This window comes from Salvelinus sp. IW2-2015, linkage group LG1, assembly GCF_002910315.2.
Source record: "Salvelinus sp. IW2-2015 linkage group LG1, ASM291031v2, whole genome shotgun sequence".
Classification (NCBI taxonomy): domain Eukaryota; kingdom Metazoa; phylum Chordata; class Actinopteri; order Salmoniformes; family Salmonidae; genus Salvelinus; species Salvelinus sp. IW2-2015.
This window is the reverse complement of record NC_036838.1, coordinates 37,431,831-37,458,541: the sequence shown is the minus strand read 5'-3', so window position 1 is coordinate 37,458,541 and position 26,711 is coordinate 37,431,831. Positions and strand designations below refer to the sequence as shown.

Below are 26,711 nucleotides of genomic sequence, written 5' to 3'. Positions count from 1 at the left end.
GGTGATTCAGAATATTTCATTTATTTATCATAGCACACCATGCAGTCATATTGGTATAGATGTGGCATGATGTCATATTCTATGAGTATTACTGAATTACAATGTTTGTGAGATTCTCTAACACAGAGCAACGTGCTGTATAAAAAACAGATTGGTTTCTCCTTCGGCAGCTTGTCTCATCCTAGCCTACTACTGTGGTTACTATCGCAATAGATATTTGTCACTGTGACTACTGAACAGACTGACACCAAACTCAAGATTTGTTGGGGGAAAAAATGTATAGCCAGGTTGGGTCACATCTCAATATCAGTTTATTTTAACCCCTTTATCATCACATGTCATTATCTGCAGACTATGCTGTAAAACAAGAAATACAAATGATAGATGCCATTCCCAATACATGTTAATCTTTCCTCGCTGTATTCAGGAGTTGTGAATCCTGAACGAACAGAGTAAAGTTTGCAATATCCCTGCTGCGGCTTGTACAAAATAACAACAGGCTTTCTGTGGTTATTTCACTCCAAGAGAATTCCCTGACCTGTAAATAGTGGTACATACCAAGTCACTCATTAATGATCACATTCTGCAGCCCATGCTGTGCCCTACAACACTGTACACCCACAGCGTATAGATTGACGTATCCCTCTATCATAAATCAGGTAAGTGGTCACCAGAAATGCTACACTCTAAAAGCAATCAGAAACCATAAAAATGATGATTCATGTGGTACAGTCTGAATTGGCCTAAAATGAAACCGACTGGACCCAAGACTTGGATATCACTCAGTCACTCATCTTCTCCAGCTCTTTGGAGTAGCGCCTTAAAATGTGTCCCTCCGTACCATCCTGGGGTTGGATGCTGGTTGATAATGTCTCTCAGTTACACATAATAGAATTCTTAACCCTGTCGGACACAAGTAATGTAACACGTAATATAAAGTCACATTTTCTCACAAGCAGTATTTTCCTCATATCAATGTATAATACAACGCTTGTGGGCTTTTCTACCTAGTAAGCAGACATGCAATGTCTGTTTTTAGTTGTTTTTGCTCAACCAGACCTTTTATCCAGTGTCAAATATGGTATTTGGACAAAAAACATTATTAAAAGACAAACAGAAGAGAGGAAGAAGTGCAACAGTTTCATTACCTTTTCAAACACTAAATTAGCTTCTTTTTTTAAAGCTACAGTTGGTGTGAAGGCAATGCAAATATTATAAAAATGGGATTCACATATTTTTCCCTTCTCAGAAATCAGTCACAACAGTGCAAAAAGTCTTACTAGATCTCTTAATGTAATATATATATACACACACATAGAAAAATTGTAATATGCTGTACCTGATGGACACAACAGATGGTCCACGGAGCTTTTCTAATGTTACAGATGCAGAGTGAGAGTAGTAGCCTATATTTGTGTACTATGTAACCACGTTATGGTCTAATGTGCATCCTCAGTTTGGTTAAATATGGATGGACGTTGTCTTTGAATTATGGGTAAGTGCTTCCACAGTAGCAAGTCATATAGTTTGGTTAGACATTGTGTATTGTTGTGAATGCTGCGAGAGTGGTCATTCGCAGGGCTGCAGAGGGGCAGTGAAGGGGAGTCCTGGTAGAGTCCCCTCATGGATGGTTGTGGCGTCATACAGGAAGTCAACGCATTCATACATGTTGGGGTCATTGAGGAACTGCTGAAAGGTGGGATTAGGGTCCTCATCGGGAATTACCATGGGAACAGAGAACATGGGGTCACGACTCAGGGGCAGCTCTGGGGGAGGGAAGGTGGAGGGCTCTGTTGTAAGAAGGAATTTAAAATCAGTTATTTATTCTAGTTACAATCGAGACTCAACGGTTTCATTTGGAAAACAGCATTCTGCAACTCACTGAGGAAGCAGACATGTATTAGGTGAAAAACACAGAACGGAATATCATTATTAGTGATACAAAACAGCCAGTTGTGGTTAATTAAAACATACAGTCCACAGACATGAAGATGCATCTTTGGAGCATATGGTGCGGTATGGTAGTCCCTCCAGGATTTCAGTTTTTTTGTGTAGTATTTGCAGGGGAAAATGCTCGAGTTTGCTGCGGCAATTCTGACATTTTGCATAGCAATAGCCTTTTTTTGTGCAAAAATGCGTAAAAAAAAAAATGTTGACGTGTGGCTTGATTGAATTATGAGGTAAATGTGCGCCCTCTTTCTGTGCTGCGGTGATAGTCAGTTTTATGCAACAATATTTTGATGATTTGACTGGTTTTATGCTGAAATAGTGCAGTGATTGGCCAAATTTGTAAGCACTCGCATAATAGGCAAGGAATTGTAGATTTCAAAAGAAATTGCGATTGCAGAATCACGGGAATGCTGGAGGGACTGGTATGGCAAACAGAGGAAGAGAAAGGGTGTAAACGGAGTCTGTGTAAATCACCTACCTCGCTCACTAGCTAACATTCTCTACAGAAAATGGCACATGCAGGCATATGCAGAACAATGAGGGGGGGGGGGGGGGGGGGGGGTGTTAAGGAAAACAGTCAACCAAAAGAAACCCAGCTGATTGAGGTGCCCTCCCTTCTATGGTTTAGCAGTCAGTAGGGAGACTTAAGGACCCCTACTTTGAAATGATCAGCTAAAGACAGAGAAACTTGAGGGCAGATAAAGCTCAAAAGCATGCTATTGTGTTTAGGAGCAGATTGCTGACTTCTGATGAGAAAAAGGGTCAGATGACACTTAAAGGGATTTGGTTGATTGGTGGTTTACTGGGAGGCTTGGCGACTCACCTAACGCCTCTCCACCCAGACCATATCTTGGGTTCATTGGCCCTGAGCCTTCGCCTTCCATAGTTTCAGAATACATAGGCGACTTAGCCTCCAGTGTGTTCCTACAGTAACCAATGACAAATAGCCATTACACACAACCAGTTCCTGAGGTGACCAATGAGATACTGGGATTACACTACAATTTTGATGGAGCCAGAGTATTTTCATATTACGAGCTTTCATTTACAAAATGGCCTCTGTTCGGAAAGCACAGGTAGAGTGGGGGCTAAGGGAGGCTCATGTAGGGATTTTCAGGTGACTTACAATCCACATGTTAAGGCTGGATAAATGAAATGATAAAAATACTCACTCTTTAGATACGAAAACCAACTTAGTTTTGATGTACTTAATGTATTGACTATCCGCTGAAAAGACAAAGGTAAATTATTTAGATTAATAGCAATCAACTCAACTTGCAAAAAGGATGTCAAATGCTTCATAAACAAACTATAAAATGCATCAAGAATCCAAACTTTCATTGCGCCACAAGATCCTTCTGGTACTCACCTCCACTCTTCTCTGTGTAGTACTTCCCGAAGGCCTCCACCTTGGGCGTGTCAGGGTAGAGGAAGAGGAGCGGGTTTTCCGGGACGTTCTCCTCCTCCAGGATCTGGAAGTTTCTGATGATCTCATGGAAAGGGATCTGGCCAAGGTCCACTTTGGTGAAGGGCTGCACCGAGCGCACATCAGGCTCACCTGGAGAGGGAGGACAAGGATAATAGATTAGATAAGGTAGTAGAGAATGTGTGGAAAAGGGGCAGGGAGGGCAATATAGGGGGACAGATAGGAGGAGGATAAATTCACCCTCATTGGAAGCACTAACGTCAATCAATTCATCGGATGCTAAAATATAAAAAGGCGTCACTGTGAGTAGTACAAGACTTCCTAAATGTGACGTAGAAATCTTGCAAAAATAATTTATTGTTAAGTCTCTGTCCCATGCCATATGATCCTGTCGTCTCACCGGTGAGGGAGTAGTCCACCCAGGAGAAGGTGATGCCTCCATCTCTGATGCTCTCACTGAAGCGCAGGAGGAATGTACCCCTCTGTTTCTTCTTCAGGAGGGTCTTCTCTTTGCCTTTACTCACAAAACCCATGATAGAACTGCAGAGTGGAAAAGCATACACAGAGAAAACAAACCAGACCTTTAATAAGTTGTTGTTAAATCAAAGGACATCCATAAACTATTTCTCAAATAATGATTTTGTGAAATAACGGGCCAGCCTATCTCAGAGCCTCAAACTATAATGGGTCATTTTTTCTCSTCAGACATACCCATCTTTCCACAGGTTCTCTAAGTGACTCTTCACCATAAAAAGGATACCATCGAACCACACCCAAAAAGTGAAGTTGGTGTTAGGAACATTTTCCTGCAACACAGGGATGATTGAGGTTGGCACAGCTTAGACTGACATCAGTATTTCCACTGTCAGCATCATGCAGAGAGCTAACAAGTGACAAGATAATCACCTTGCTGAACTTAGTCCATGAGATTTTGCAGGCGTCGTAACTTTGCTGCTTTCCTGAAGGGGCAGAAAACAATAATTTGCCAAACCTACTTCACTGACATCTCTAGACCTGAAAGTCATGTAGCACTGTAAACATACCAGCCAATGAACACTATACCTAGGATTGAGATGGGTAGTAGACGTACCAAAGAGTTTGTGTGCGATCATGTCCAGCTGGTTAGATTCCAGACCCCGCGTGGTGGAGGAGAGGAACTGCCAGCTCAACATCTCCCCTAGTTGGGGCCACGTAGCCGCGGGACAGTTGGCAAAGAACAGAAGGTTCTGCAGAAACACATTCTTAACAATTATTAAAACACACAAATATACATTTATTAAAAACATATATTTTTTAAAGAGTTGGCTAAGTAATTGTTTGAACAAGACATCTGATCAAAAGCTGGGGGACCTGTATTGATGACCTCTCACCTTTGGCTCGAGGCAAAGCATGTTGAACCAGAGGATGGAAGCCCAGGCACTCTGCTGCTGGCTGGAGTTGGAGATGATGACCACAGGGAGAGAGGACGTCTGGGGTGGGATGCAGTGGACAAAGGAACATGCATTCGTATGACCGACTACTGTAGCATGGACCTTATTACATTTAGATTGTTTTTAGCAGACAATCATCCAGGGAAACCAATGCAAGACCAGAACACCCTTACTGTGTCACAATATATGGGGCTGATAGCTAATGAGGGCACAGGGAATGACAGGAAGACCCACCTCTAAGGAGACTGACATGTCGTGCAGAAGAAACTCCGTGTTAAAGTTGATGATGTGCAGCTCCTCTGTGACGCTGAGAGAGAGCTGTCGGCACAGAGAGGTTCACCACCAACACATCCAGGATCAAACACACCTGCTGCTCAACTCTACTACAGCATGGCTGAAGTAGAGTTGTTCCTAATGCTTTGAGTATTAAAGTGTATATATGCTGAAGCATGATGTAACTCACGTCATGGATCCCCTTGCCCCCTCCTCCAGATTTCTGCTCCTTCAGTGTCTGCAAATAACAATTAAATCTGTTTTGGTTAGTCCATCTCTGCTATAAGCAATTGTGATGACAAAATTGCATAATGCATCAGATAATTGATATCATAATTGATTCATCAAAACCTTTTAAACTGAGACTCAGCTATATGATGTTGCCATGAGCAACACCGCAGATGTTACAGATGAAAGTGATGCACTGACAGTGTATCTTTCACTGACAGTGTATCTGCGCAGGTGCGCTTCGATAGCTACAACGTGTTAGCTGCGGAACCATAAACACTGGAGAAGTACAGCCTCGCGCTTCAATGCTCTTAGTTGTTGCGGAAATTGCCCCAATATTACAGTTTACCTTGTGCATCACTGACTACCTTTAAGCAAGTCAACTGCATACAGTTTCATGGTTAATTTCCACACAGCGTTGTGTAACTGACTACCAATCCATATCTCTCCGCCAACAAAAGCCTGTCTGTCCTACTGACTCACCAGATGTCTGAAGTCTGCCACCATGCCTCCACTCATACTCTCAGCCATGTTCAGGGCCTTACTGTTGGTCCCCAGGACATTGAACCGACGGTACCTACAGGCCAAAAGAACATGGAGTGACCGGGTGAATGTATAAAAGTGGTTTACATGAATTTGTTGACACATTCGATTTCTTTATATTCGTTGTCATGTTTTTACACTTCAAATTTGGCACAAATCTAGTCCCAAATGTCACATCTTACCCTTTGACCAAAGGAGCCTCCCTAGAGATGAGAAAGGGAGAGGAACATCCACTTCAGTATAATGGCCAATAGGGGTCACTTAATTCACTCATATAATTTTCTGACAATGTTCTAAAGTCATCTAGCTCAAAAGCAAAGCAATGATCAATAAATCTAATGACTATCTACATGTCTGGACTAAAGCAACGAGAGCACTATGTAAGGCAGGCATCTAATATGTAAAGAACAACGGATTTAATTTTCCTAAGGTTCCATCTCACCTGTCCATAGACACGTTCACTTTCATGGCATGGTTCAGCTCAGGAACTTTGACGAGGAATCTAGAAGAAACACACGGAATTGTATAAATGGATGTCACATTCACTATGATATTCAATTCAGTGACGGGCTGGTTATTTAACAGCCGTCATAACTAGGAAAGAGTCTGAAGTACTCACCTGGTCTTGACTGAGAACTGGACATTGGTACGCAGGACCAAGGGGCCTTTCCCTTGGGGCATAGAGGGCTGAGTCTCCACCACAAAGGCGCTGAAAACACAAAATACCTTCTGTGAACAATAGTGAGAAAAAGGGAGCTGAACATATCATTAGTGTGCTTGTGTATTATTATTTGTACTGTTTGAGGATTTACTATGTTAGTGTGTAAACTTTGTTTATCAGAGTTGTTTATGAGCCAGTGTGATTGTGTATTGTAAATTATGTAAAACCTTTCGAGCAGGCTGGTGAGGAGGCTGTCCACCCTCTTCTGCAGCGCTGGTTTCTGCTTCTTCACAGGGTCGTGCTCATAGGTCACCTTCCCCATCAGCTCCTCCAGCTTCTTAAGGAACTTACGCACCTGGAACAGACACTCCGCCTCCGTTGTAAACCTAGAGAGAGGTCAGACAGGGGCCGAATAGAGGTCATACAGGAGATCACACAGAGGGGTCAGAGGTCAAACACAACAGAATGAACATGGTCTACCGCCGCAGGCTCTTTCTAAGAAAGGCTTCGTAGTCCCTCCTTCAGCAAGCCAGGGCAGATGTACTGAACGCTCAGAGTTACAGCAGACAGCAGTTAAAGATGGCTTAGGTCAGGTAGATCTACAGAGGTGAATGGCTGTACTGTACCACTTCTCCAACTGGTCCAGGCAGGTGCTGTCTGGGGCTCCAATGCAGGCCTTCTGCTGCCTCCTTTGCCACTGCACTAGCTCTTCCCTCACAAGCACACATAGCAGCTCCTCCGCACCGTCCAGCAGCATACCCATACCGGACAACATGCTCTACAGCGGAGACGGGGAGGACGAAGGGGAGAGAGGGGGGGGAGAACCAGAGGAAATACATGTTATATGAATAATACACTTCATAATGTCCTAATTTATTATTAGGTAAATGTCTAAGGCGTAAATTGTTTAAGGTGATGTAGACTAGAGGGTTGTACCTTCCTGGAGGCGTCCAGTCTGTTGAGTAGAGCCTGCAGCACCTTCATCTGTTCCGTCTTCTCCGCCTCGTTGGTGGTGCCTATGCACAAGAGCCTGAGTCATCGTCAAGTCAACAAATCAACTACAATAGACTGAGGTTACAGATGTCACCCGATAGAACGCGTCACTTCATAACTCACATCTATGACAAAAGAAAATTGACTCTTCATAGCCGTGTGGGCTTCAGGGAAATATATACAGTATCATATCCCTCAGTCTCTATCCTCTGCTTAATCGATTATCACAAATACAAAGGATGAGCTCACCTTCCATGTTATGAGTCTGGTATTTAAAATCAAACTCATCTTGTTGTTCCTCCAGACATTTCACTGTGTGTTCCATGCACTGCATTTACAACAACAAAACAGACAAACTGTCAATGGTGGTCTGTAAATCAAATGTTATTGGTCACATACACATATTTAGCAGATGTTATTGCGGGTGTAGCGAAATGCTTGTGTTCGTTCCTAGCTACAACAGTGCAGTAGTATCTAACAATTCACAACAATACACACAAATCTAAAAGTAAAATAATGGAATTAAGAAATATATAAATATTAGATTGAGCAATGTCAGTGCGGCATTGACTAAAATACAGTATATACATATGAGATGAGTAAAAAAGTATGTTAACATAATGTCATGGTAGTAATGTTATCATAATGAAAAGTTTGGCAGCAACATTAGAGGAGAGCCCACCCCGCATAGGATGCTCATATCATGGTAGGCATTGCAACCTTTAGACTCACGGAGACGCTCACCTGAACTTTATTCTTAAGGTCTGCCATCTTGCGCTCAATGTTCCGCTGGCTGTCTGTCTCCATGGGGTTCTGCTGGACCTGCAGCAGCTGGACCTGAGAGGAAGAAGAAACACAGTATTGATGACCCTAAAGTCTTTCAAATGAGATGTACCGCCTCCTAAGGCGGTGAGAGAGTAGGTATACAGGATAACCCAATCCCGCACCCTATTCTTAAATGCCCTTTTATAATACACAGTGCCTTTGGAAAGTATTCAGAACCCTTTCATTTTCCCACATTTTGTAACGTTCCATTTTCGAATAATGGTGTATTAAATGTTTTTAAATCCTCAATCTACACGCAATACCCCACAATGACAAAGCGAAAACAGTTTATTTTTATTTTTATGTTTGCAAATMTATACAAAATGAACACAGAAATACCTTATTTTAGTACTCAGACTCTTTGCAATGAGACTCGAAACTGAGCTCAGGTGCATCTTGGTTTCCATCCATCATCCTTGAGATGTTTCTACAAGTTGATTGGAGTCCACCTGTGATAAATTCAATTGATTGGACATGATTTGGAAAGGCACACACTTGTCTATGGTCCCACAGTTGACAGTGCATGGCAGAACAAAAACCAAGCCATGAGGTTGAAGGAATTGTCCATAGAGTTCCGAGACAGGAATATGTCAAGGCACAGATCTGGGGAAGGTTCCCAAAACATTTCTGCAGCATTGAAGGTTCCCAAGAACACAGTGGCCTCCATCATTCTTAAATGGAAGAAGTTTGGAACCATCAACACTCTTCCTTCAGCTGGCCGCCCGGCCAAACTGAGCAATCGGAGGAGAAGGGCCTTGGTCAAGGAGGTGACCAAGAACGCAATGGTCAATCTGACAGATCTCTAGAATTCCTCTGTGGAGATGAGAAAACCTTCCAGAATGACAACCATCTCTGCAGCACTCCACCAATCAGGCCTTCATGGTAGAGTGGCTGATGGAACATCTGGAGAGACCTGAAAATAGGTGCAGCAAAACTCCCCATTCAACCTGACAGAGCTTGAGAAGATCTGCAGAGAAGAATGGGAGATACTCCCCAAATACTGGTGTGCCAAGTTTGTAGCATCATACCCAAGAAGACTCAATGCTGTCATCGCTGCCAAAAGGTGCTTCAACAAAGTACTGAGTAAAAGGTCTGAATACTTACATAATGGGATATATATTTTTCATAAATTAACAAATTCTAAACCTGTTTTTGCTTAGTCATTATGGGGTATTGTGTGTAGATTGAGGGGGGGAAACAATTTACTCGATTTTAGAATAAGGCTGTAACCTAACAAAATGTGMGGGGGGGGGGGAAATCAAGGGGTCTGAATACTTTCGGTTCTTAAAGGCTCTGTGTTTGTCTAACCTGCTCAGCCAGCTCAGCGTTCTGCAGGATCTCCTTCTCTTTCGCCAGAAACCACTGGATGATGTTGGCCAGATTGTAAGGCTCCTCTTGGTACCTCTGGAGGAAGAGAGGGCGTGAAGAGTGGTTTTACTAAAGTAGTAGTACTTCATCAAAACCTTGAAGGGCTGCAAACTCAGTAGCTCTAAGACCCAGTTGACTACTGTTCTAGAAGGTTCTATCTACACTGAACAAAAATATAAACACAACATGTGAAGTGCTGGTCCCATGTTCCATGAGCTGAAATAAAATATCCTAGAAATGTTCCACACACACACAACTTCTCACAAATTTGTTTTAATCCCTGTTAATGAGTATTTCTCCTTTGCCAAGATAATCCATCCACCTGACAGGTTTGGCATATTCAGAAGCTGATTAAACAGCATGATCATTACACAGGTGCATCTTGTGCTGGGGACAATAAAAGGCCACTCAAATGTGCAGTTTTGTTAAACAATGCAATGCCACAGTTGTCTCAAGTTGAGGGAGCATGCAATTGGCATGCTGACTGCACGAATGTCCACCTGAGCTGTTGCCAGACCCTTGAATGTTAATTTCTCTACCATAAGCCGCCTCCAACGTCCATTTAGAGAATTTGGCAGTACGTCCAACCAGCCTCACAAGCGCAGACCACATGTATGGTGTCATGTAGGCGAGTGGTTTGCTGATGTCAACATCGCGAACAGAGTGACCCATGGTGGCGGTGGGGTTATGGGATGGGCAGGCATAAGCTACGGACAACGAACACAATTGCATTTTATTGATGGCAATTTGAATGCAGAGATACTGTGACATTATCCTGAGGCCCATTATGCCAATCGTCTGCCGCTCTCACCTCATGTTTCAGCATGATAATGCACGGCCCTATGTGGTAAGGATATGTATACAATATCTGGAAGCTGAAAATGTCCCAGTTTTTCCATTGTCTCCATACTCAGACATGTCACCCATTGAGCATGTTTGGAATGCACTGGATGGACATGTACGACAGCATGTTCCAGTTCCCGCTAATATCCAGCAACTTCTAACAGCCATTGAACATTTCACAGGCCACAAACAAAATCCTGATCAACTCTATGCGAAGGAGATGTGTCACACCAAATACTGACTGGTTCTGATCCACACTCCTATCTTTTTTCAGCTATCTGTATTCCAAGTGATGTGAAATCCATAGATTAGGGCCTAATGAATTTTTCAATTGTCTGATTTCCTTATATGAACTAACTCACCAAAATCTTTGAAATTGTTGGTTTATATTTTTGTTCAGTATATTTATCAGAGACACCCCATAGAGAGCCACACCTGGAAGCTGTGTTTGAAACGGCGTATGTTGTGCTGCAGCAGGAAGGACTCTCCCCCCTGGACGAAGCGGCTGTGCTGGATATCCAGGTTCTCTAATAACACTTGGAACAGCACCATGGCAACATCATGGTCCCGCGCTGCACGATCCCTAAGGACGGAAACACAAGGAAACTGGTTTAGGAACTACATAAGAGCTTCATTCACCCCTTTTCCCTGACATTCTTTGGGTTTGTTCTACATGGACATCCCTGTGGTCCTTCAGACATCCCTAAATCAGTGCATAGTCACCCAGACCCTTTCAGTTTTTTTTGTGGCTGAAACAAGAAATAGTGCAGGATGAATGGACTGCCTCACCAGTCTTGACCCTCTATCCAGTGTGCCAGGTAGTGGCGTACATCCATGGGGAAGGCATCCCCATCATAGAGCTCATCCACCTGTGTCAGGTACACAGACTCCAGCTGCCTCAGCTTCTCCCACTGGGCCATGCCTGGCTGGAGACAACACCACACGCATGCATATAATCAGTAATAACAGCCATACAGACAGAGTACACAATACGAGGTGAGGTTTGTTTACTAAGCTTGCACATCTAGGGACATTATCTTCTTTGCACTGCTGCCAGTGGTCTGACCACAAGACTACATGTTTATTGAACCTTTATTTAACCAGGTAGGCAAGTTGAGAACAAGTTCTCATTTACAATTGCGACCTGGCCAAGATAAAGCAAAGCAGTTCGACACATACAACAACAGAGTTACACATGGAGTAAAACAAACATACAATATTACAGTAGAAAAATAAGTCTATATACAATGTGAGCAAGTGAGGTGATATAAGGGAGGTGAAGGCAAAAAATATGCCATGGTGGCAAAGTAAATACAATAGAGCAAGTAAAACACTGGAATGGTTGATTTGCAGTGGAAGAATGTGCAAAGTAGAGAGAAATAATGGGGTGCAAAGGAGCAAAATAAATAAATACAGTAGGGGGAGAGGTAGTTGTTTGGGCTAAATTATAGATGGGCTATGTACAGGTGCAGTAATCTGTGACCTGCTCTGACAGCTGGTGCTTAAAGCTAGTGAGGGAGATAAGTGTTTCCAGTTTCAGAGATTTTTGTAGTTCATTCCAGTCATTGGCAGCAAGAGAACTGGAAGGAGAGGCGGCCAAAGGAGAATTGGTTTTGGGGGTGACCAGAGAGATATACCTGCTGGAGCGCGTGCTACAGGTGGGTGCTGCTATGGTGACCAGCGAGCTGAGATAAGGGGGAACTTTACTTAGCAGGGTCTTGTAGATGACATGAAGCCAGTGGGTTTGGCAACGAGTATGAGCGAGGGCCAGCCAACGAGAGCGTACAGGTCGCAGTGGTGGGTAGTATATGGGCTTTGGTGACAAAACGGATGGCACTGTGATAAACTGCATCCAATTGATTGAGTAGGGTATTGGAGGCTATTTTGTAAATGACATCACCGAAGTCGAGGATTGGTAGGATGGTCAGTTTTACAACGGCATGTTTGGCAGCATGAGTGAAGGATGCTTTGTTGCGGAATAGGAAGCCAATTGTAGATTTAACTTTGGATTGGAGATGTTTGATGTGAGTCGGGAAGGAGAATTTATAGTCTAACCAGACACCTAGGTATTAGTAGTTGTCCACATATTCTAAGTCAGAGCCGTCCAGAGTAGTGATGTTGGACGGCGGGCAGGTGCAGGCAGCAATCGGTTGAAGAGCATGCCTTTAGTTTTACTTGTATTTAAGAGCAATTGGAGGCCACGGAAGGAGAGTTGTATGGCATTGAGCTCGCATGGAGGGTTGTTAACACAGTGTCCAAAGGGCCAGAAGTATACAGAATGGTATCTTCTGCGTAGAGGTGGATCAGAGACTCACCAGCAAGCAAGGCAAAAGCCGAAATAAAAATCCCCCCAAAAATTTGGAAATTTGTATAACAGAGAAGAGAGTCGGTCCAAGAATTGAACCCTGTGGCACCCCCATAGAGACTGCCAGAGGCCCGGACAACAGACCCTCCGATTTGACACACTGAACTCTATCAGAGAAGTAGTTGGTGAACCAGGCGAGGCAATCATTTGTGAAACCAAGGCTGTCGAGTCTGCCGATGAGGATGTGGTGATTGACAGAGTCGAAAGCCTTGGCCAGGTCAATGAATACGGCTGCACAGTATTGTTTCTTATCGATGAGCGTGGCTGAGGTGCACCCATGACCAGCTCTGAAACCAGATTGCATAGCGGAGAAGGTATGGTGGGATTCAAAATGGTCGGTAATCTGTTTGTTGACTTGGCTTTCGAAGACCTTAGAAAGGCAGGGTAGGATAGATATAGATCTGTAGCAGTTTGGGTCAAGAGTGTCTCCCCCTTTGAAGAGCGATGCTAATGCAGAACGCCATAGGATGTTTTTGTGTTGGTTAAGAGTAGTCAGGTCTGGAGAGAACCAAGGGCTATATCTGTTCCTGGTTCTAAATTTCTTGAATGGGGCATGCTTATTTAAGACGGTGAGGAAGGCATTTAAAAATAAAAGAAACAGGCATCCTCTACTGACGGGATGAGATCAATATCCTTCCAGGATACCCAGGCCAGGTCGATTAGAAAGGCCTGCTCGCTGAAGTGTTTCAGAGCAGTAAACTGGCTAGCTTCTGGTTAGCTTCTATTGTAGATTTCAGATTTGAGGTACATAATACTTCTTTTTTTTTTTTATTGGCAAGGTGGGTTGCAGGAGTGTTTTGAAGTTGAGTTTTTGGAAAAGAAAATATATAAAAGATACGTGTAAATAAATAAATAAATATATGGMACAAGACGAGGACAAAGGACGTCTGACTGCTATGCCATCTTGGGAATCAAGAATGTATGTAACATGTAACAAGTATATGACTGAAACTCACTCATGGCCTGAGAGAAAGTACCCTTTGAATACTTAATACTCTTATTAATATTTTCCTACACCAAGTATAGGCTATGCCTCAAGAATCCGTTTCTGCGGTTGGAAAGTCTGTTTCAAAGTAAAAAGCCACCCACATGACATTCTGGAAAATGTAAACAAAACTATCATTGTAAAAACGGCTAGGTTCTGACTCGCTACAGGCAAGAACAAGGCAGATGTGTCCATAATATCCAGAGTTTTACTATCCATTGGTCACCACCACACAGTTGCACAAACATATCATATAAGAGCCTGTGTGGAACAGACGTGTCGATGACTAGCAAGAGTAATGTTACAGTGATGGCCGTCAACATCATGTTCTAACCGGACAGCACTAGTGGGCAGAACCGAAACCAATCCGCATTAAGTGCACTAACTGTTTAATCAACATTAAGTTCTGACAGGACCACAAAATTACTAGCGGCTGAGGACATATCCAACCAACCGCTCAGACGAACTCCAGCTAGCCGTTTTTACAATCATCTAAATGTACGTCATAGACAAACGTTGTAACCCAACTAACGTTAGCTAGTTAATAGTTACCATTCTGACTGATTTATGCCCATTTATGACTGATTTATGCTCAGCAACAATACGTTCATGCTCAGCGGTGTACGTGACATTCAGAAGGCTACATTTAGTTAGTTAGCTAACGTTAGCCAGTTGTCACTCACCTGTTACGTTACTGTAGTAAATGTTTCTGATTATCGATGACGCACTATTCGCAATGTTGTAGGATTGACAGCTCGTACGTTATTAACAGAAAATATTTGTTTGTAATTGTGTAGATCATAAAACCAGAAACCGAGACAAACTTCGCTTCCTATTTATGGGAGCAGACATTTGAAACAATTCGGTTCACCTCCCCCCGATTTCATTAAAAGATCACGCACTTTGTTCGCTAAATGTCCCCTCCCAATTTCTCTTTGACCAACCCTGCAACGCACCATTTTGTTTCTTATTGCTGTTTTATTTGGATCCAATGAGCCGAAATGGATGAAATACGGAAGTCCAGTTTCTGCCTTAAAACATTTCCAGAAGCTGATTGGTCCCATTGGGGTACGATTGGGCCATCCCTTCAACACTGTTAAGCATTCATGATTGGTCAAAAGGACATGACAATCTATGATTACCGAATCAAGGTGGGACAAACTCAGTTTAGCAGAGGGAGTAAATGAAGAGGGAAGAGCGAGATCGAAACCTAGGACCATCTCAAAAGACTTCCAAGAAATTACGTTTCGAAAGTGAGGTATGAAAACAGAAAGGTCCACCCTCTTTTCTTCCGGCGCTTGAATTCAAATGCCTGTATTCTTGACTTAAAGTAATTGCCATCAGACTGTACTGTATTTTTTTTTATAAACTGATAATATTTCACAGGCTAACGTTAACTGATAACTGGAAATCGGCATGAATTAATTAATTCACAGGTTAGAAACATTAACTAATAGCAATAGACAAAGGACACAACAGACATACAACCAACAGTTTTCACAATGTTTCTGATTCTGAAAACACGCTATTCGCAATGTTGTATGATTGACAGCTAGCATGTTTCTAGCATAACATATTTTTTGCTAATTGTGTAGTTCATAAAACCTCGGATGCTGGATTTATTTTGTATTACATGAAGCTTGGCAAAGTAAGTGTAACAAACCATTTGCATTTCTCATTATTACCCTGAATAGAAGTTCATCATCCTACAGTTTTGAGAGATTACCTGGTTGCTGCTGTATCATGGTTGATAATGGTAATCAACAGCATCCCATATTTACACTAATATGAATCCTTTTCTTCCAGTTGGTGACTGACAGCTTGTTTTTCTCACGGAGGATTCTTTCATTATATTACATAAAATACAATTGATTATATCTTGGTAGTATAACAATATACAACTGTAATAATAGCCTACATTGACCATTGTGCTGAAATGAGCCACATAATGACTCAAATGCACAGTTTGGGCAAAATGTACCTGTGTTTCAAAGGAGGTTGGTGAGACCTTAATTGGGGAGGACGGGTTCATGGTAGTGGATGGAGCAGAATCAGTAGAATGGTATCAAATACATCAAACATATGGTTTCCATGTGTTTGATGCCATTCCATTCGCTCCGTTTCAGACATTATGAGCCGTCATCCCCTCAGCAGCCTCCACTGCTGTGTTTTGTATAATACATTTTGCAGTGAAGAAACAGATTGGTCGCGTTCCCCTGCTGAGATGTTGTATGCACCATAAAATGGTTGCGTGCCACATCGACTGCCGTTGCACACCCGATTTCTATAACATACGATGTGGTCAAATCAAATCAAAGTTTATTTGTCACGTGCGCCGAATACAACGTGTGTGTGTGTGTGTGTGTGTGTGTGGGTAAGTAAATAAATAAAATAACAGTAAAAAGACATTTGAAAATAACAGTAGCAAGGCTATATACAGTCACCGGTTAGTCAGGCTTATTGAGGTAGTATGTACATGTAGGTATTGTTAAAGTGACTATGCATAAATCATGAACAGAGAGTAGCAGTAGCGTAAAAAGAGGGGTTGGCGGGTGGTGGGGCACAATGCAGATAGCCCGGTTAGTCAATGTGCGAGAGCACTGGTTGGTTGGGCCAATTAAGGTAGTATGTACATGAATATATAGTTAAGGTGACTATGTATATATGATAAACAGAGAGTAGCAGCAGCGTAAAAGAGGGGTTGGGGGGGCACGCAATGCAAATAGTCCGGGTAACCATTTGGTTACCTGTTCAGGGGTCTTATGGCTTGGGGGTAAAAACTGTTGAGAAGCCTTTTTGTCCTAGACTTGGCACTCCGGTACCGCTTGCCATGCGGTAGTAGAGAGAACAGTCTATGACTGGGGTGGCTGGGGTCTTTGACAATTTTTAGGCGGTTCCTCTGACACCGCCTGGTGTAGAGGTCCTGGATGGCAGGCAGCTTTGCCCCAGTGATGTACTGAGCCATACGCACTACCCTCTGAAGTACCTTGCGGTCGGAGGCCGAGCAATTGCCGTACCAGGCAGTGATGCAACCGGTCAGGTTGCTCTCGATGTTGTAGCTGTAGAACCTTTTGAGGATCTCAGGACCCATGTCAAATCTTTAGTCTCCTGAGGGGGAATAGGCTTTGTTGTTCCCTCTTCACGACTGTCTTGGTGTGTTTGGGCCATTCTAGTTTGTTGTTGATGTGGACACCGAGGAACTTGAAGCTCTCAACCTGCTCCACTACAGCCCCGTCAATGAGAATGGGGGCGTACTCGGTGCTCCTTTTCCTGTAGTCCACAATCTTCTCCTTTGTCTTGGTTAGCTGATATGTAAAATACCTATCCAGGCATTGTAAGATCTGGCATGCGTCAGAAATGCCTGGGCAGAGACAACATGCCCATTGAAAGACTGAAACAATGATGTATATAAAGACTAAAGTGCAGATGCTATGTATTGGCCAATGAGAGGCTTTGAAGCCACCGGTCGGCCATATTGGTACTTTTCAGAAGAAGCAGTCCTCCCATAGAGCTAGATAGAGGAGTCATCTTTGTATTTTTGCCAGCACCATTGAGGCTATCTTCATTTTAAAGTAGTCCATTTATTCTCATAGGAATCCCCACCCAGTTAACTACTTTAAAAAGGTGGAAGCCCTCAATGGCAATGTCCATGCTAAAACGGGTTATATCTATGATGAATCCTCTATTGAAATACAGTAAATGGAGTTCTACAGAATTTATTTGAAATGTTTCAAGGACAAAATTAAATTTTAAGTATATTTACAAAAAAAAGTATACTTTTAGGAAAATGTTTTTCTATTCATTTCATTTTATTATTTGTATGTTTAGCTCACATAATATAATTTAAAGTATGCATTAAGGTGTATGTAATATAATAAACATGGCAAAAACAAATTTAGACATTAAAAATGCATTTTCTATAGCTTTGAAAATCTTGTTCACAATGGTGGAGTACAAAAATGGAGAAGCTCCCACTGTCAGTTATCTAGTGTATATATAAATAATTGCTCTGGGCCCGGTTTCCCAAAAGCATCTTCAGGCTAAGTGTATTGTTAGAACCTTCGTAGGAGCATCATTAAATGTCTGAGCTTTTCCCAAAACCATCGTTATTAATGTTGCACTTGAAAACGCTCATAATCAAATCAAACTTTGTCATATGCGCCGAATACAATGCTGAATACAACATTTGATTAATAGTTTAGCAGTCTTATGGCTTGGGGGTAGAAGCTTTTAAGGAGCCTTTTGGTCTTAGACTTAGCGCTCCGGTACCATTTGGTGCTCCGGTACCGCTTGCCGTGCGGTAGCAGAGAGAATAGTCTATGACTTGGGTGACTGGAGTCTTTGGCAATTTTTGGGGCTTTCCTCTGACACCGCCTAGTATATAGGTCCTGGATGGCAGGAAGCTTGGCCCCAGTCATGTATGCACTACCCTCTGTAGCGCCTACCGGTCAGGATGCTCTCGATGGTGCAGGTGTAGAACTTTTTGAGGATCTGGGGATCCATGCCAGGGGTACGTGCTAATTCCCCTCAACAAGAGGGTAGGGGAATAAACACGTACCTCTGAGGGACCCCCGTGTTCAGGATCAGCGTGGCAGACGTGTTGTTGCCTACCCTTACCACCTGGGGGCGGCCCGTCAGGAAGTCCAGGATCCATTTCCAGAGGCAAGTGTTTAGGCCCAAGGTCCTTAGCTTAGTAATGAACTTTGTGGACAGTATGGTGTTGAACGCTGAGCTGTAGTCAATGAACAGCATTCTCACATAGGTGTTTCTTTTGTCCAGGTGGGAAAGTGCAGTGTGGAGTGCGATTGAGATTGTGTCATCTATGTATCTGTTGGGGTGGTATGCGAATTGGAGTGGGTCTAGGGTATCAGGGATGATTCTGTTGATGTGAGCCATGACCAGCCTTTCAAAGCACCTCATGGCTATCGACGTGAGTGCTACGGGGTCGGCAGGTTAGGCAGGTTACCTTCGCTTCCTTGGGCACAGGGACTACGGTAGAGACTCGGTCAGGGAGAAGTTAAAAATGTCAGTGAAGACACTTGCCAGTTGGTCCGCGCATGCTTTGAGAACACGTCCTGATAACCCATCTAGCCTCGTTGCTTTGTGAATTGTTGACCTGTTTAAAGGTCTTGCTCACATCGGCTAATGAGAGTTCTCACATTCGTCCGGAACAGCTGGTGCTCTCATGCATGCTTTATTGTTGCTTGCCTCGAAGCAAGCACAAAAGGCATTTAGCTTGTCTAGTAGGCTCGGGTCACTGGGCAGCTCACGGCTGGGTTTCCCTTTTGTAGTCTAATAGTTTTCAAGCCCTGCCACATCGGACGAGCGTCAGAGCCGGTGTAGTAGGATTCAATCTTGATCCTGTATTGACGCTTTGCCTGTTTGATGGTTCGTCTGAGGGCGTAGCAGGAGTTCTTATAAGCGTCCGGATTAGTGTCCCGCTCCTTGAAAGCAGCAGCTCTAGCCTTTAGCTCAATGTGGATGTTGCCTGTAATCCATGGCTTCTGGTTAGGATATGTACGTACGGTCACTGTGGGGACGACATCGTCGTATCACTTATTGATGAAGCCGATGACTCCTCATTGTCATTGGATGAATACCCGAACATACTCCATTCTGTGCTAGCAAAACAGTCCTGTAGCGTAGCATCCGTGTGATCTGACCACTTCCATATTGAGTGAGTCACTGGTACTTCCTGCATTAGTTTTTGCTTCTAAGCAGGAATCGGGAGGATATAACTATGGTCAGATTTGCCAAATGGAGGGAGAGGGAGAGCTTTTAACCCCGGTGTCTCTGTGTGTGGAATAAAGGTGGTATATATATATATATTTTTTTTTTTTCTCTCTGGTTGCACATGTGCTGGTAGAAATGAGGTCAAACGGATTTAAGTTTGCCTACATTAAAGTCCTCGGCCACTAGGAGTGCCGCTTCTGGATAAGCATTTTTTTGTTTGCTTATGGCCTTATACAGCTCGTTGAGTGCGGTCTTAGTGCCAGCATCGGTTAGTAGTGGTAAATAGACGGCTCTGAATAATATAGATGAGAACTACGCCTGCCTCAGACTCGTAGAACAGCTAAGTGCGTTATTAAATGTTTTTTTGCCCTCCTTTATACAGAAGATCTCCGCTGAACATGGAATCACATCTCTTTGTGACCGCCAATAACTTCAGAACAAAGTTGACTACAAATACAACGTTGCCAATGTCTTTGCAGTTGATACAAGCATTAGAATAAGCCTCCTCAACATTTGCAGCCGTAGCCGCATACCACCCTGCATACCACTGCTGGCTTGCTTCTGAAGCTAAGCAGGGTTGGTCCTGGTCAGTCCCTGGATGGGAGACCAGGTGCTGCTGGAAGTGGTGTTGGAGGGCCAGTAGGAGGCACTCTTTCCTCTGGTCTAAACAAAGATCCCAATGCCCCAGGGCAGTGATTGGGGACACTGCTCTGTGTAGGGTGCCATCTTTCGGATGGGACGTTAAACGGGTGTCCTGACTCTCTGAGGTCATTAAAGATCCCATGGCACTTATCGTAAGAGTAGGGGTGTTAACCCCGGTGTCCTGGCTAAATTCCCAATCTGGCCCTCAACCATCACGGTCACCTAATAATCCCCAGTTTACAATTAGCTCATTCATCCCCCTCCTCTCCCCTGTAACTATTCCCCAGGTCGTTGCTGCAAATGAGAACGTGTTCTCAGTCAACTTACCTGGTAAAATAAAATAAATAAAAGGTGGAAATATCTCTCTAGGAGCTGATCCGTCATCAGTATTGTGAAATAAAGATCAGTTGAGATTAGAATGGAGAAAGCTGATCTGAGAACAGAGGTCAATTTCTTTCGATCCTATCAGTACCGACACATGCTCCAACGACGCACTTAGTGAACGTTCTGTCAGCGTGGTGTTTCAATAGTGTGCAACAGCAGAAAAGGGGAAATTAAAGTATTATCGGATTAAAAAAAATAAATTCTGCCCCTGCCTCCCGGGGTCCTCCTTGCTAGCTTGTGATACCGGTAGACAGTGTCCTTCGCTCCCGCCTGCCGAACACCTGTCTCACCATCGATAAACAGAACTGCAGGAAAATGGTGGCCGGCAGGCAGGGACGAAGGACACATTTACGCCACCTACTGTACTGGAGCGCCCCTGCCTCTCCTAGCTTAAAAATGGACCAATATAAGTATAAAGAAGGGTTCCTGCAGATGCAGGTGCCCTGAATTTCAGGCTGCAATTGCACCCTTCTCTGGTGTTTTGGGAAGCGCATGTTACATCTTCGGCCGTTGTAGAAGAGCTGCATCATTAAAACACTTGTAAGCCTAAAAACCGGGCCCTGGAACACACAGGAGGTTGGTGGCACCTTAATTGGGGAAAACGGTTGCGTGGTAATGACTGGAGCTGAATCAGTGGAATGGTATCAAACACATGATTTTCAGGTGTTTGATGCCATTCCATTTGCTCCGTTCCGGCCATTATGAGCCGTTCTCCCCTTAGCAGCCTCCACTGCTGGAATAGTGTTGCGAGTTATTTTGCAATGACTAAATTAAGTTTATATTCAATCAGTCATTAGTACAATAATTCCACTGATATAATTACGTTTTTGGTTTGGTCAATGAAGACACTCGAAAGTAGTAGTAAAAAACAACTAGCTAAAATTATAATTTAATCAATCAAGGGCAGTTGCAAACTTTCATGTATCAAGGAAAAATAGCTTATAAATCAATTAGTTGATATTTTTACAAATAGCCAGCTTGACTTTCGGTCCATATGTTTCTAGAGGACACAGAACAAACAAAACAACATCTGAAAGGTAGTACCGTTACAATAGTCCCTGCACTGGAAGTATCAGATGTGTAAATTGAGTCTGACCTGACCAATAGTACCGAAGGAGGACAGAAAGGGTTTAGGATGACAGGATTGGGGGAGTAGAGGTCAAGGGCGTCTAAGAGTTTACTCAGTGGTTTCCTGAGACCACTTCCTGGTCCCCAGATCTTTTTATGCTGCCATTGGCTAAAGCAAAATAATATCTGGCTACCAACCAACCAGGCTACTGGCTGTTTACTGTATGGTGATGACTCCCTCCTCCCAACTGTACTCATTAACTATCAGGTCCTCCTCCTGCTTCATGGAGGACAGCAGGTACTTGATCCCAGCCTTCACCCCCGTCTTCACTCCAGCCCCGGCTACGTAGCCCGCCACGCCCACCGTTCCCCCAGTGACGGCCATGAGGGCGTCAGTGCCCAGGTTGACGGCGCTGAGGATGGCTCTCTCCTTGGCCGTCTCGGAGCAGTTGACAGAGGTGTAGTAGACGGCCGTGCCCAGATTGTAAAGGGTGCTGACGACAGGGATCCACTCCACCACGTTGTACACTTTTTGTTGACGCAGTTCCGCTGAGGGCTGCGCCGCGCCTGCCGTCCTGAGGCCCCAGGTGACTCCTCATCCTGCACCTGCCACTGTCGAATCCAGCATTCTGAGTCCAAGTACTCAGAGGGCACCACCCGGCTGCCTGACATCAGAACCGCCTCGTACTGCCCTCCGTTACGGGACACACCAGCACACTGGGACCCCAGGCTCTCACAGACACTTACCGGCTCCTCCAGCCCCCCTGTGGTGGCTCCCTGCACTGTCTCCCCCAAAAGCAGGGTCCCGTTCACCCTGGTCCAGCTCTGACACATCTCCTCCTGCTTCCCTCTTCCAGAGGCCCTGTGCACCCCTGACCCACCCCAGCCCTGGCCAGCTGCTGTATGTTGAACATCACTGCCTGTAGGTGGCGCTCTGCCTGAACCTTCCCCATGTGTGAGGCAGGGGGGGTGGTGGCTCTGGGGCGGGACGCCCCCCTCGCCATAAGGCTCTCCACCTCTATGAGGAGCTCCTCTGTGTCCTCCACTCCCAACAGGTTGTACATTCTGAGTACTAGGGTCTGGGCCTCCCGAGAACAACCTGCCGCCACCAGCACCGGCACCAGGGATAGGCCCAGGAGCCTCCGATGGAACAGGGCTGAGGCGGGGTCCTGCAGTGTAGAGGCAGACAGCAGCTCCTCACAGATGGTGTTGGCCTGGACGAGGATTCGGCCCTGCAGCTTGGCCTTCAGTGTGGTGACGATACGCTGGGCAGACTGGGCTCTGGCCTCATCCTGCACCACCCACTCTTCAGGGGACGCACTCTCCGCTGCATTTGATGGGAGACCAAGTTGGGTCTGGGACCCCAGGAGTGACTCCTGCTCCTTTTTGATAGTCTCCCCCTCCCCTAAAACGGAGGTCTTGGAGAGCGGAGTGGTCTTCAGAACAGGGGGAGTTGTTCTACACAGAGCCTGTTCAATCAGCAGCAGTTGGATAAGAAACATACCCCTCATCTTGGGGTGCATCATTTTACCTGTGAGTTCTACTCCAATACTGCTGCACACAGGAAGCTGGAGAAGACATAGAGGAATAAAATAAATGTTTTACCATAATAGCACCTGTTTGAATAAAATCTTGCTCAACATTCGTTATTCGTCGAATGTGGTTGTAAAATGATTTGCTTTGGCATTGTCTGTCAGTAAAGGAATTAACCAAAACATGCGAAAGCGCAAACTCTCCAACTGGCTTCTTGCCATCTCTAGCTCTCTAGCTAAGCCCTCTTTGCAGCTGCACTATTTCCCTCAAAACAAATATAACAATGTGCTTTCCTGAACATCATGTTGTCTATGTAAAGCAAATAGTATGCCCCCAGCTAGCACATTGGGTTCCTTGGAAGTTGTGGGAATGTACGTTTTTGGTTTCCCATTGGTTCTGGGAACGAAGCCATAAGTTTCCTGACCAGTAAAACTGAATGTTTTTTTTTAACGTTCTGAGAATGGAAGTGAACATTTGCCTGTTTTGGGAACGCTCATTTTTAGGTTGCAGGGAGGTTCTGAAAATGTTTTACTATGGTTCCCTGAGTTTTCCTGGGAGGTTATATTAATATTCTGAGAATGGAAATTATAGGTTATTTGGAGGTTTTTGAATGACTTCCTTAAAACTTTTAACTGAATGTTTCAATAAGACTGCTAGCTTAGTTTTGAACTCCAAGCACAGATAGGACACATGGAAATTAATTTGCTTAAGCATTAATCATGCAAAATAAATGTTTTATTGTGGCATGGCATTAGTGATATTCAAACCTATGATCTGTTCTATATCCATGGAATTAGTCCACTGCGCCACAAGGTAGGAGCTAGCATGCCATGTTTTTTTTAAACTCCTACAAAGCTGTTCATTTTAGTGTATTCAAACAGACCCCATTTCAAAGGAAACAAGCACTCATTAATATCAGGTGTGGCCAATTAGTTGGTGTGGACAAAACACATGAATACACTTAATTAACAAGAGAGAGTGCGTTCTGTTTATGCTGAGAATGTAATGTATATGTTTTTAAATAACATTCTTACAACGTTCTTTAAACATGACAAATGTTTTCTTGTAGGTTTTATGGAAAGTTTTCTTAAAATTCTGAGAACATGACTTTATATAGAACCATGAGGAAACCTGTAAAGGTTATGCTGAAGTACTGAAATTCCCAAAGAAGAACGTTCTCTGAATGGAACGACAAGGATCTCGTCACAGCATCTCTGTGCATTCTAATTGCCATCAATAAAATGCAATTGTGTTCGTTGTCCGTAGCTTATGCCTGCCCATACCATAAACCCACCACCATGGAGCACACTGTTCACAATGTTGACATCAGCAAACCACTCGCCCACACAGCGCCATACACACTGTCTGCCATCTGTCTGGTACAGTTGAAACCGGGATTCATCTGTGAAGAGCACACTTCTCCAGTGTTTACGGTTACGAAGCCGAACTGCAGTCAGGTCAAGGCCCTGGTGAGGACAATGAGCATGCAGATGAGCTTCCCTGAGTAGATTTCTGACAGTTTGTGCAAAATTATTATTCGGTCGTGCAAACCCACAGTTTCATCAGCTGTCTGGTTGACTGGTCTCAGACGATCCCGCAGGTGAAGAAGCTGGATGTGTAGGTCCTGGGCTAGCGTGGTTACACGTGCTCTGCGGTTGTGAGGCTGGTTCTCTAAAATTACATTGGAGGTGGCTTATGGTAGAGAAATGGACATTAAATTCTCTGGCAACAGCTCTGGTGGTCATTCCTGCAGTCAGCATGCCAATTGCAGGCTCCCTCAAAACTTGAGACATCTGTGGCATTGTTGTGTGACAACTGCATATTTTAGAGTGATCTTTGATTGGGCAAAGGAGAAGTGCTCACTAACAGGGATATAATACAAATTTGTGCACAATTCCAGAGAAATAAGCTTTTTGTGTATATGGACAATTTTCTGGGATCTTTCATTTCAGCTCATGAAACATGGGACCAACTCTTTACATTTATATTTTTGTTCAGTATATGAGGAAACCAATAGGATACGTTATGCTGAAGTACTGAAATTCCCACCTAAGAAACATCCTTCACCATTCCCGGAACATTGTGGGAAGGTTGTATGCAAAATAACCATAGCACAACCACACTCTCACCAAGTTTTAAGAAACATATGGTTCTCAGAACATTATGTGCTAGCTGGGCCTCTTTACTTTTTTTTTAAGTAGTCTCTTTTATTTTTTATAAATGTATCATATTTTAGGATACAATTGGTTGTCTGTCTTAATCAGACGGACGTGAGTTCGTATTTCATAGTTCAAAGTTGTGTTATTGACTGCACACATTTTCCAACTTATCAAAGTAGTAAATCAAATATTTACCAGAGTTCCAAGGTTATCTCCCCACAATGTAATTTCAATAGTATACTCACCCACAGCTTACATAAAAAAGTCATGTTTTAATATGCATCTTAATAAACAGTTGAACACTTACCTCAAACATCTGTAGTATGTGATACTCGGAGCCAGGTTACTTCATTATGTAACACAGCTTTTGCCCAAATGAAACCCTAGCTGTTCTCTTCTTCTCCAATAGGGTTTTCGCCCCTCACCAAGGACACCCTTCACCCCTCCTTCTCACTTGCCCGCTTTCTCTCCCCTTTCTCTTTTTCTGAGTTGGCCTCATTGCTCAACGGGCAGGACAGGGCTGGAATGTTGATTCACATGGAGAGGGTCCATGTTTTCTAATGCTGTTTTGTTTGTTTTCTCTCTCTGTCTCTGTCTGTCCCTGTAGTAGAGTAGTGCTTTGTTTTTGACCTAGATACTTGGCAAAAATCTTCCCTCGTGCCCTGAGTAGATTATAATTGTTTGGTCAAGGGGCGGGGAGAGACAACTTCATCAATTCACTGATCATTAGTCCACAAAATTAAACAAAGCCGACTCATTGAACCAGACATCACTCCCCTCCTCATTTTTGTTTTACTTCCAAAAAATACTTTACTGATATTGATTAATGCATTGTTGGGAAAGAACTTGAAAGAAAATAATTTCACTGTACTTGTGCACATGACAAATAAAATATGAAACACACTAACACCCCCCTTCTTTACTAACGAGATCCCTACGTGCTGAAATCTAAGGGAAAATGCACCTCCTTTTTCTCCAGAGGCTCTATTCACTGAGCCTTTCTCTCTATAGAAAGTGGATAAAAGCCCATGTCTTTGGCACTGGGAGCTTTCAGCAGAGTAAAGCTTTGCCCTGAGGATGCATGCCATCATTATATGTGAGCTATTGGAACCTGGACCTCCCTCTCTCACACTTCTCTAAGAGCCCTGTTGTGAAAGTCATGCTACATCCCATTCCCTCTTCTTCAGCTCGCCAAGTGTTTTCATAAAACAACTGAACAATGTGTTCCAGATTGAGCATCCTGATGGTTCAGTGATCAACAGATTGAGAAAGTATTTTGTCAAACTAATCGCAAAAAGATTT

At 43.7% G+C, this 26,711-nt stretch overlaps 1 protein-coding gene and 1 pseudogene across 3 annotated transcripts; both read right to left on the bottom strand.

Annotated features, from left to right (window-relative positions):
• Positions 1–937: 937 nt before the first annotated feature.
• LOC111966796 (signal transducer and activator of transcription 1-alpha/beta) lies at positions 938–14,788 on the bottom strand. Of its 3 annotated transcripts, none has more exons than XM_023991736.2 (24): positions 14,574–14,788; positions 11,330–11,466; positions 10,976–11,123; positions 9,638–9,733; positions 8,249–8,341; positions 7,754–7,832; positions 7,448–7,527; positions 7,138–7,289; positions 6,739–6,897; positions 6,470–6,559; positions 6,293–6,352; positions 6,033–6,053; positions 5,791–5,884; positions 5,270–5,317; positions 5,041–5,124; positions 4,747–4,845; positions 4,467–4,602; positions 4,283–4,335; positions 4,088–4,182; positions 3,777–3,916; positions 3,320–3,508; positions 3,123–3,177; positions 2,774–2,874; positions 938–1,790 (listed from the first exon to the last, which is right to left on the bottom strand). In XM_023991736.2, exons 2-24 carry the CDS (start codon positions 11,458–11,460, stop codon positions 1,570–1,572), a joined length of 2,424 nt encoding a protein of 807 aa, XP_023847504.1. In that variant the 5' UTR covers positions 11,461–11,466; positions 14,574–14,788; the 3' UTR covers positions 938–1,569. The 3 variants fall into 3 exon arrangements, with proteins under 3 accessions (XP_023847504.1, XP_023847512.1, XP_023847519.1); XM_023991744.2 differs by having other exon boundaries at positions 11,330–11,462; positions 14,574–14,663; XM_023991751.2 differs by lacking the exon at positions 2,774–2,874 and having other exon boundaries at positions 1,182–1,790.
• A 2,974-nt stretch (positions 14,789–17,762) lies between these two features.
• Positions 17,763–25,997, bottom strand: LOC111966788 (uncharacterized; annotated as a pseudogene).
• Between the last annotated feature and the right edge of the window lie 714 nt (positions 25,998–26,711).